At 35.1% G+C, this 12,066-nt stretch overlaps 1 protein-coding gene across 2 annotated transcripts; it reads left to right on the plus strand.

Annotated features, from left to right (window-relative positions):
• Window positions 7,312-9,924, plus strand: LOC18772459 (E3 ubiquitin-protein ligase At4g11680). 2 transcript variants are annotated; one of them, XM_007205422.2, is made up of 3 exons: window positions 7,312-8,764; window positions 8,897-9,275; window positions 9,426-9,924. In XM_007205422.2, exons 1-3 carry the CDS (start codon window positions 8,259-8,261, stop codon window positions 9,570-9,572), a joined length of 1,032 nt encoding a protein of 343 aa, XP_007205484.1. In that variant the 5' UTR covers window positions 7,312-8,258; the 3' UTR covers window positions 9,573-9,924. The 2 variants fall into 2 exon arrangements, with proteins under 2 accessions (XP_007205484.1, XP_020422287.1); XM_020566698.1 differs by having other exon boundaries at window positions 8,918-9,275.

The raw sequence follows: 12,066 nt of genomic DNA on the forward strand, positions 1-12,066 counted from the left end.
AACAAGTATTGTGGTATTCAATCATATTTTTTTTTCTAATTGTCTTAATTAAAATACACTTCATTGATTTAATTGACGTGACATATAATATAGACATGCCACATCATGTGTTATAAAAATGTGGGATAAAAATGTGGTAAGTGTAGCATTACTCTTAAACAAGTAACAAAAAGTCTTTTGGTATTCAAAAACTGCTAATTTCGAAGGATTTTTTTTAAATATAGAATTTGTGTGACTTTTTAGTGGGAGGTATAAATACCAAATCCTATCTCAAATCTCACCCTAACCTATTAGACTTTTCACATGAGATTTTTTTTGTCTACTAAAGAAGATGAATAGCTCTTCGTGAAGATAAACAGCTCTTCGTGAACAAGGTATTACTTCCTTCTTATATTGTGTATTCTTGCGTTTATTGTCTGTTTATTTGCTATATGCCATGTTTGTATATAGTCTGTGTATGTGGCCCTTCGTGGGTTTGCTGCTACCTTTTTCATGTTTATATATGATAGCTCCATGGCCCTTCGTGGGTTTGTCGTTACCTTTTCCATGTTTAAATAATGATAGCTCTATGGCCCTTCCCAACAATTGCTGCGACCTATAATTGATGGCGTATATATATACATAAAGCTGGCGTCTTTGTTTATATGTGAACAGAACAGGATTGGTCAACCCAATCACAATAGAATTGTTTTCGTCTTCAATTATTAATTTGTTTTCGTCTAGATTCCAAGAGTAGAGTATGAGGACTTGTTAATTGAATGAAACAAAATCTATGCTTTGAATCACCTTAGGATAGCTCTAACTTTTTTTATACATGCAAAACTCAACTTTATATAAACAAGAATTGGCAGAGACAATTCGCATCATCCTAGCCTTGACTTCATATCTTTCTCCTACTATTAGCAGCTACGCCATTAATATTTATCAAAGACCTGGGACTTGGTATGATACGGATTCTTGTCAAAGACTTGGGACTTGCCATTAATATTTACTAGAGTTAGAAAGAAAATAGAAAATAGGAAACATGAGTGAAATTTTTTTCTTTTCTTTTCTTGTTTGGTATGATACGTATTTTTGTGAAATAACTAATAAATTTCTTATATTGTTGTAGTAGTAATTTAAATGGGGGATTCACAACAAGGAAAGGGTAAAGAGAAAGAGAACTAAGAATCTTGGACCATGGACGATACTAATGAGTTGTTGCACCTCTTGGTGGATGCTATTAATAGTGGATTGCGTGATGCTAATGGGTTACTTAGCAATCAAATTGTAGAAAGAATGATACTTCCTCTTCTTAATGCGAAAATTAGGTTCCCAAAAACTTATAATCATTACTTGAGCCAAATGAAGTGGTTTAAGGAGAAATATAACAAGATGTCTACGCTTATGCGTAACAACTCTGGCTTTAGGTGGGACCCAATTGCAAAGACGTTCATTACTAGTGATGAAGTATGGAAATGGATATTAGACTATGACTACATAGCAAATGGATATTAGACCATGCTTCAGTGGATCATTTGTGCCTTAGGATGAATCCCAAGTATGAATCTCCATTATTTTCTCAGCTATCAGTTACTCAAGATTTCATCCCCCTCATCCTCCTCTCCTCTGCCTCTCTCATTTTCTCCCTTTAGAATTTTTATTTTTATTTTTTTATGAAATTCTCCCTAGTGAATTGCCACAGCAGGTATGTTGCCATTTAATTAATGTTCAATTTTAATTACATTTTGTATATTTCTTAATTAGTCCCTGCTAAGTGGTTTTTAAATCTTTTGTTGGTACCTTATTTACAGATTTTCTATGAAAGAATCGATGGAGGCTGATATTTGGAGTGATATAGTCAAAGTTAAAAGGCGGGGATATCAACAACACCTAAGCTTTTTGGCATGGGTGGATTAGGAAAGAAGATGACGTGGTATTTCCAATGGATCATGTGTCAAATCAGGAAAGACACAAAAGCAAATATCTCGCTGTCGATAATCCATTGATTTTGTGGAAGACATTAAAGGAGAGGTACAATCGCTAGAAGACAGTGATCCTCCTAGAGCTAGATATGAATGGATACACCTGCGATTCCAAGAATTTAAGTCAGTATATGAATATAATTCTGCAATGCACAGAATTACATCCCTAATGAAATTATGTGGCAGAATATTGCTGACCATGATATGCTTGAGAAAACATTCAGTACTTTCCATGCCTCAAAATGCGTTCCTGCAGCAGCAATATAGATGTAGTGGCTTCACGAAGTACTCGTACTTGGTATCCTGCCTTTTCTTGGCTAAGTAGAAAAATGAGCCTCTGATTTAAAATCATCAAACTCGCCCAACAGGCTCAGCGCCATTCCAGAAGTGAATGATGCATCTCAAGAAGTGAAAGTAACCTCCTCTTGTGGCAGTACCCACATACGTGAGCAAGGATCCAGGCTTACTCACTGGCAGCGAAAAAAAAGAAGTCAAGGTGCCCATTCATATGGCTTGGGTTCAAAGAGCAATCTAGCCACAAAGGGGAAAAATACCTCCAATAACAAGGGGAAAGCCCAGATAAGTCAAGCCCCTAGAAATGTTGAGGGTGCTTGTCACAGGTGTGGAGTAAATGGACATTGAACGCGTGCCTGTCGTACGCCAAAACATATGGTGGACCTATATCAGTCTTCATTTAAAGGGAAGAACATGCAAACAAAATATATTGATCATATGATCCAATGGACGTATCTAATCCACCGACCACTTTAAATCCATTGGATATATCATGTCAGTTAGACCTTACGCATATGAACATTTTTTATTTCATTGTCGAAAAGGGGAATGAAGTCTATTGATCTAAATAGATCCCTTGAAGATGCTCTAGCATCTTCAATCAATATGTCAAATTGCCACATAGACATGAAATGACAAAAATTAAAGGTTAAAATTGCTCTAACAGAGTAATCAAATCATACATGGATTTGAAGACTGAAAGAGATATATCAAAAATAACATACAAAAGAGCTTGATGTCAAATATTATTTTAATATTTTTTTAGTCATGAACCCCACTATCATTTGCTTTTAAAAACATAATAAAATAATATGATATTTGGTATTTTAGGTGGAGTTAAATTTGTTCTAAAGTATCAAATCGCCACATAAGCCATGAAATTTAAATTTAACATTTTGCATTTGACATCTTTCCTAGAAATACTCTAATACGCTAGTTGTTTTGAGCAATCCAATATATTATAATTAAGCACATACATTTATGTATTATAGGCAGAGCAAAATTTTATTGCCACCCAAAAAAAAGCAGCACTCATTTCAAAATAATTTCTCCTGAAAATTTTACCCTTCACTAAATTAAAAAGCAAAAAGCAAAAAATGAAAAACCCAACAATCCCACTCATCTGCAGCCATCAAACCACCATAAGCTCCGTCGCCAAACCACACTCATTCCACAGGCGGTGCGCCGCGCGGATGGGGTGGTTCTATTCTATGGGAATTGGTGGTGGATGTCTTGGTGCTTTTAAATTGAAAACAAAGAATCAACCCAGAAATCAGGATCACTTGGACTTAATTGGGTTATCAACGAACGAATTGAGCAACTAAATGTAGGGTTATTATTACCTTGGGCAGAGAGTGAGGTGAGTGTCTTGAGGTTACTGGACTGGACAGACTGGACAGACTGGAGTTGCACAACAGAGTGTGAGGCGATGGCAGCTAGTATAGTATTCGAATATATTTCAGCGGTATAGCCGCGCGGCTATACTAGTCAAATATATTTCAAACATATTTCAGCGGTATAGCCGACGACGATGATGACAGCCCTTCTGCAGATGGAGAGCCCTCAATGAGCCCTCCTGGAGATGGAGAGCCCGCAATGGATACAGACAATTGGAGGAGCCGACTGCAGACAGATTCAAGGCAAAGAATTGTCAACAAGAAGTGTTTTCAAAGGTATAGCAATTCGAATATGTTTTAAAAACTATTTAAATAGCCGAATTTTAAAAAGTATCGCCGCGCGGCTATACTGTTTAAATAATAGAATACATTTTAGGAGTATAGCCGCGCGGCTATACTATTTAAATATTCCAATATATTTAAAACGGTATTGCCGCGCGGCTATACGATTAAATATTAGAATATATTTAAAGAGTATAAATATTCGAATATAATTTAAAACGTATAGCCGTCCGGCTGTATGATTTAAATATTATAATATATTTAAAGAAGTATAGCCGAGCGGCTATACTATTAAAATAATCAAGGTTTTTTTTTTCTTTTGTTCTAGTTTTATATCCACCGTATTTGTCTACCAATGCCGGTTGAATTATGAAATTATTGGAATCTATATGCATATGGAAGCACTTAGGCGAAAAGTATTAGCATGATGGCGACTTGCACTGTGATCTTTGTCTTTGAGACTGCCGATGCCAAGGGGAGAGACTGATTGATGTTGTTGAACTGATCTATCTAAACCCTGTTCCTGAAAACCCATTAGCACAGAAAACACCCGCGAACCCAGAAGAAGAATATTCAAAGCCACAGGCACTCTCTCTCTCTCTCTCTCTCTCTCTCTCTCTCTCTCTCATATTTATGCAATTGATTTCTAGCTCATGAAATAGAATAGAGTCCGTAAAGTTGCAGACTTGGCCTTTTTGGTGATTTGTGTGGAGTGAAACACCGTCTGTGGATTTTGGGTATTGATGGGATTTTTGTTTTATCCTCCGCTTTTTTATGTTTACTTTGAATGAATGAACGAACCAGATCATGTACTGATGTCTTCTGTCAAGAGTACATGGAGGCTCTTGCTTCTCAAAACTGTTATAATATTAACACGTGTAATAATCCTTAAAAATATATATTAATTAAGTTAATTAATCATGTAATCTCTCATTTATCTTATACTAATCTCTTCACACGCGCTTCCGCACCTGTCAAAAGCTTATCTTTAAAAAATTTTAAATTTATTTTAGAATTAAAAAAGAAAATGGGTAATTGTGTTCTATAAAAATAAAATTCATTATTTGATTTTTCTTTTTAAAATTTTTTTTAATATAAAAAAGTGTGAATTTATCATATTATCCTCATTTAATTAATAATTTCAATTTTTAATGTTTACATTAATTAATGTCATTTTATGATATTTTGAATGTTTCATCATTCTCTATCTTTTGCTTTATATATATAGATAAATTAATCATATATGAGTTACGTACGTGTGCAACCAAGCCAAAGGCCTTTAATTATAGATATCCCGAATTTAAGATGAAAGTTCCAATGTGCCTAGGTCCTACATATATGATGAACACGGATGCGACTCTCCTTTGCTTCACTAATCACAACTAATCCATGAAGCCAAAGTTATTAGCGCACGTAGCCACAAATTATCGGCTAAGGTGGTCAAATTTCGGTCAATTACGAAATACCAAGCTTGATTTTGACTCTCCTTTTGGTTTCCTATTCTTTAATTTCCACTCAAACTTTTATTAGGTGACTCGTACAAGAAACGTGAGTATGTGAAAGATGGGGGCAACACTTGCTTTCAAGTTCTCATGAATTTACAGTTTAAAATGAAATACAATAGACTGAATTAAAATATGATATAAATCCAGAGGCAGCTTTCTCAAAATTTAATCTTAGTAATGACCCAAATTAAACAAGCCAATTTCTAGATCTTCAACTTCAATCATGGATGAGAAGCGTGCATGTTAAATGGGTTGGAATATTCACTATCATGGCGCCATCCATATGTCATGAGCTGCATATACTTCTTAATGAGACATTGAGACCAAGGCTATAAGTTTTCGGGGCTAAAAACGCTATTGTTTATGCAACCCAAGTTCTGTGTTCGAATTCCCCTTCCTTAAATATCATTTGTATCAATTTAAAAAAAATAAAATCTTTTACATTTCTAGATGATTTGTGCAGTTTACAAGAATGACAACATGATTTTTTGCCCTAATTTATTCACGAGATAAGATTCTAATAGTAACACGTGTAATAATCCTTAAAAAAATGAAATCTTCTATATTTCTAGATCATTTGTATAAGTTTGATGAAGGATTCAAGTCCTTACTTATTAAATAGAATTTATTTTTATGGACTAACAAATTAAAAAGTTGTGGACAAAATCATCTGGACCTTTGACGATCCTACAAGGCATCCTTCTTATGTTGTGCATGGAAAGATTTTGATGTTAAAAGCCACAAAGAAAAATGGTCATAATGCTACGTGGCTTGCTGCTAAAGGATGCAATGGAGTTGGAAATCATTTTGAATACTCTAATGACGTTGTACGACCCTCAAATATTCAAAGTCCTATGGGCCCTTTAGTGATAATTTGTGTGTTAATACGTGTCTATGTTCCTAATTACGTTATTAAATTTGATTTGGCCCAAATTTTATTTACTCCATGGAGTTTCAAATTTTGTGAATTTTGTCTTTTTTAGATTGCCAAGTATAGTAATTGAATAACACGTCTACAACTCTGTTACTTTAGAACATGGAAGGGTCACAATCCTTGAATTGCTATGCTTAGCAAAATACGACGATTAACTTGGATTTTATTTAATTATCTTGTCGATGTGAAATCTTACATCCAAAAGATTTGACTTGTCTTTAAAATCCGAAAGCGATGTCATTTTTTTGGAACTTTTTTTTAATTGAGAGAGTCGATTATATGCTACGATTAAAACTCATACCTTCATGAGGGAGCATTTACTCTAAACCACTACACTATTAAGTCATTTGCAAAAACTATATCATTTTAGACACAAACATAATCATAAGAAAATGCCAAACAAAGTATATGACAATTTTCTAATATTTATTCTTCTTCGATAGAACTATAGAAAGGGTACGTAATTACAAAAAAATTTAAAAATAAAACAAAAATATTCTCGCCGTCACAAAACATTATGAGAAGAGGTCCCGGTATTTTCTTTCAAAATATGACCTACCAAATTGTCTGTTGTTGGTTCATGTGAAGAAAAAAGAAGTAAGCATAGTACTTAGTAGCAGGATAAGTAACGGTAAAAAATTTAGATGTTGGATAGCAAGCCAGAATGGTGTGGCCTACATGAAAAACACAACTCAAAAGAAGGTCCATGGATGGAACTCCAAAATAATGCAGCTACTGATGGGATTAGGTGGCCAACCGCTTAGCACAAAAATGTCACAGGGCACTGTACCCGCCAGAATTCAAATTAACAAATGCTTAAACACAAATTACTAAGCTTAAGTTTCAAATTAACACTTTATCTCTCATCCAATTAACTCTGAAAACGAGATATCAACTTAAAATTTTTTTAAAAATATCTTTGCTTTTCTCCTAATTTTCTATTGCAGTGCAGATAAAGATAGATTTGCAGTTGAAGCAGCCAAGTAGCTCTCAACTTTTGCTTACTTAATAAACAAACGCAGGAGGGAAGTTAGGCCAACGGTTAGCTTCCTTCCCTCCAAACCTTCTGATTCTCTTTGAATCAAAGCAAAGCCCTTTAGCAGTTGGATTTTTGGTCACCGTCTGAAGACCCAACTTCACCTTTCTGACATGCTCTTCACACCCATCTGCTGGCTGCTCCTGTTACTCAATCCCCCCTTTTATAGACTTCAGTTTCTTTCATTCTGTTCATGTTGAGGTCCATCCTTCGATACCCAACAAAGCTTTTGACCTCTTCTGCATGTTTTGTGCTTCTGGGGTGAGAGATTGAAGTCTTGAAAGTGTTTGGGTTTGTGGGTTTTTGAAAAAATTGATGGAAAGGTGATTAATTTTCTGGGTTATTCAATTTGAGGTAATATATCCAAGGAATCCATAAGAAGTTTGTGCCTAAGTGAGTTTTGTAAGCATAAAGCTGTAAGCTTTATTTGGATTGGGATACTTAGAGTTGGTTTTAGAGGAGAGAGATTTTCTTAGTATCTGATCACCTGGGGTTTTGAGCTGCTGTTGTTGGTTCCAAGCTGAAGCCTGAAGCTTTAAGGCCTTGGAGATACAAGCTTCTAGATCCACTGCTTTTGGATGCTCAACCCAAATGGTATTTTTCACCTTTTGCTTCATTGAGCTCTCATGCATGACAATTACTGAAGAAAACATGAAAGTTGCATGAATATCCTAATACAACGCTTCCTTCCACAAAGCCAACTGCAAGGCACATATTTGTGAAAATTCCCAGCACAACTTTTATGATACAAGTCTCATATATTTCATGTTAGTCTCCAAATTTCAGTTCACACCATATATCACTTTTCTAAATCCATATATATAGCGGCCAGTAGAATCATTCTCGATGAATACCCGTTACCTTTTTCCATCAGAGCCCATGTGTAACTCTGCTGGCAGTGCGGTTTCATTTTCATCAACTTCTCCAGGAGATGATCGGACGGCTGTTAGTGTAATCAGAACAAGGTCCTCTAGAGCTCCCCCTTCTTCATTCTTAATGAGAATGGCTATGAGAATATCAAGAGCAAGGTGGTTCATCTTCTTAAGAAGAGTATTCCACTACCAAAATGGTTCAAGGTCTGATCTTGGGTCAAACCCTTTCAATTCCAGCACTTGGATGATGCTGGAATTTATTGCTTTGGTTGTTCAAATAAGTATCACCACAATTACTTTGGCTGTTTCAAAGAAGGAGAGGCCGGTTTGGCCTATGAGAATTTGGATTGTTGGGTATGATATTGGTTGTTTTCTCAATTTGCTGGTGCTCTTCGGGCGTTACAGGCTACTTTATTTGTCTCAAGGAGATGGTTTCAACCTCTCTGACATGGAACAGCAGAGAAGCACTGAAGAATCCAGGTACTTTTTCTAGGCTTCCGTTACTTCCTTTTAGTTATTATGGTTGTGATGAAAGATTTGGATACATATTTGTAGAGTAAAATATATGGAAACTTGCACATCTCAAATTCTGATATATGGTGTAACTTACAGGACCACACATTTGATGAACAGGTGTAGGACCTCACTTGAGCTATTCTTTGCAATATGGTTTGTAATGGGTAATGTTTGGGTCTTCGATTCTCGCTTTAGTTCATTTCCTGGAGCTCCAAAACTCCATGTGCTCTGCATCTCTCTGCTTGCTTGGAATGCCATCAGCTACTCTTTTCCCTTCCTGCTGTTTGTGCTGCTATGCTGCTGTGTTCCCCTAATGAGCAGCCTGCTTGGATACAACATGAACATGGGGTCCATTGATAAAGCAGCATCTGATGACCAAATTTCTCAGCTTCCCAGCTGGAGATATAAAGAAGTTAACACCAAAGTAGAGCTCGGAAATGATTGTGATTCAGGATGCCTTGCAAATGAAGATCCAGTAAGTCATAGTTATACATACAAAACTAAATCTGGCCTTGCTTTGCAAATAGTATGCGTCCTGCTTGGGGTTTCTTCACACATGAGAATCTTGGTTTCTCCTCTATAAGGCTGATTAGTTTGTCTCTTAATCCTTTTCTTGTGTTTACAGGATTGCTGTATTTGCCTGGCTAAATATAAAGACACGGAAGAAGTAAGGCAGTTGCCATGTTCGCATATGTTTCACCTCAAGTGCGTTGATCAGTGGCTCAGGATCATATCTTGTTGTCCTCTTTGCAAGCAAGAACTGCAGAGATAGGAAACAAGACATCAAATTGACTGAGCTTTGTTTTTTTTCCTTTTTTCTTTTCTTATACTTTTGGTGTGATTTTTACATGGTTACTCGAGCGAGTTTATTGCTTGTACAGTGGAGCTCACCAGTAACCAAACTATACCTAAGTTTATAATCTTTGAATATACAAACAGCGAGAGAATGATGTCGGTATCTTTGATTTTCCTTTTCTGCAATATTTACCAAAAACACTTTCTTTTTGAATTTTTATTGGTATGTGGAATACATGTACATACAAATGCACTAAAGAAAAGAATGCATCAATCTTTGTAATGATCTCAAAAGTTTGAGCTTTAATATATGGTACTTTTCTACAGTCTCTATGCTTTTCTGTTTGTACTTCAATGTGTTGGCTGTTCTGAAAATCTACTTCAAACAATAGCAGCAAGAATTATTAATATGAAGCAAAGTTGTGCTCAATGAGAATTTTCAATCTGTAGGAAATTCTGGATGTTGATTCTTGTGTACCATCTCAGTCAGATTAGTCATAGACTTGGCAAATGCAAATCATTCTAGTTGAACCAAATGCAAAGCTACCTGCCCATATTATTTCTCCAAAAGAAATAAGTAAATAAAATCCAAAATTATGGCCTTAAAGCTAATTCAGACAAAAGTAGAATCAACATGTAAAGGCCAAGTCCTATGCAAACCAGTAGATTAAGCCGGTTGATCAAGGCAATGACTCTGCTTTAAGTTCAAATCACCTTTCCTGCAGATTAGATTAATTTAAAGCAATTGAGACTATCGCTGAGTTTTAAGAGATTTTTATTCACCAAAAAGACTTTTTTTTTTCTTTTTACTTGATCATAAAAAATACCCTGTTATTGACACACACACACAAAACAGAGGCCCAAAACAAACGGACTCCATGCAAATCATCCCCAAGTATCAAAACCACAGAAACGGGGCTTCATGTTCAGACAAACGGGCTCTTTTATAAAAACTGAGCCCATGCAAATCAAATCTCTATATGAGCTGGCGCTGTTGTTAACCATCAGTTAGGTTATAGTTAATTGACAGTTGGTTAGGTTAACTCTATCTAAGGTATAGAAATTGTATCTTGTTCTTTGTGAAAGAAATAATATCATTGTTGTTGTTTGACTATCAATGTTATCGAGAAAATGTTGTTATGTTTTTCGGTTTAGATTGGTGCATTAGATACTAAGTCATATTAGGTTTGATAAAAGTTTAAATGAAGTTGTATCTTAAGGCTCAAAACTTAGTGAAATAAAGAAGAGTTTTGAGGCTTATTAAGGGGTCTTATTTTATTTCCATTTATGCGTGAACTGATTAAGTGGGCTTGGAAGATAAGTCAAGTCAGCCCTCGATGATGAGTAGAGACGACTTAACCTAATCCTATATAAGCTAAAGGCCCTGCTCTCATCAGACATGTTCTCTAAACCTATTCTCATCATAAAAAGAGAGCTGAAACAAATTCTGAGAGAGAACAGAAGTCTTGAGCTGCTCCTGTTCTTGCTAGAATTGCTGCTGCTACGGATTGAATAAGTTCAAAAACTGTGTACTCAAGAAAGATGGCTACAGTTTTGTGTATTAAAGAAATCTAACATATAATTCCATCAATAGTTAACAGCCAAGCCTAGTGCCAGTTCATATAAAGATTCCCATAATTAACCTACGTGTCTAGTGGTTGGCAGAGTTTAATGACGACGCCGTTTTTGTAGAGATGGCTTGGGGGTTGACTTGGCAGTTGGCTCCCCAATTTTGACAAGTATAATGGTTTGGTGAGATGGCAATAAAGTTGAGATGCCCAAAGTTCACTTAGATGGGCAACATAAGCTAAGTCCACCTATGTTGTTCCCTAATTTGTCTTTTTTTGTTTCTTTTAAAATAAAAACATAAGTGACCTTTTCACCAAAATAACATATCTGAACACCTTTTAAAAATATTGAAAATACTTTAGTTAAAAACACTATAATTAGAGTAAATTAATAATACCAAACAGAAATTAATCACACTATAAGTTGAAAAATACCAATTAGTATGTGCAGAGCGCGTGCTAATAAACTAGTAACCATAATAAATTTGATTTTATTTAGAATTTTTTTTAAAAATAATTCTTAGATTTCATCTCTTGTCTATTTTATGCGATGTGATTTATTGAGAAAAGTCCAATGTAGATATAAATTCTTGTATCGAATTTTAACTATAGTATCTCTCTTTCTATTTGTTTTAAATTTTAAAATATTTAAAGTTTCATGCGGTATATATTTCTTTTTATTTCAAAACTGAATTCTTTTGAAAAGTATGCTGTTCTTAATAAATAGTTTGTATAAGACCAAATTATTATAAATTGGATATTATACATGAAAAATGCTCCTACAGTAAAGCCAATTCATTAGAAGAAAAGTTCTTTTAAATTCTTCATATAAATATTTGCAAGTACATTTTAATTAGTTATCAAACAGCCCACCAGATGTGACTGGTTGCCCAACTCTATATG

Source organism: Prunus persica, chromosome G6 (assembly GCF_000346465.2).
Source record: "Prunus persica cultivar Lovell chromosome G6, Prunus_persica_NCBIv2, whole genome shotgun sequence".
Classification (NCBI taxonomy): Eukaryota; Viridiplantae; Streptophyta; class Magnoliopsida; order Rosales; family Rosaceae; genus Prunus; species Prunus persica.

Excerpts from the sequence above, each read along its gene's own strand:
- LOC18772459 (XM_007205422.2), top strand. The coding sequence starts at position 8,259 with ATGAATACCCGTTACCTTTTTCCATCAGAGCCCATGTGTAACTCTGCT. Across the intron at positions 8,765-8,896 it reads AGAAGCACTGAAGAATCCAG|GACCACACATTTGATGAACA; the intron begins GTACTTTTTCTA and ends TGTAACTTACAG. Across the intron at positions 9,276-9,425 it reads GCCTTGCAAATGAAGATCCA|GATTGCTGTATTTGCCTGGC; the intron begins GTAAGTCATAGT and ends TTGTGTTTACAG.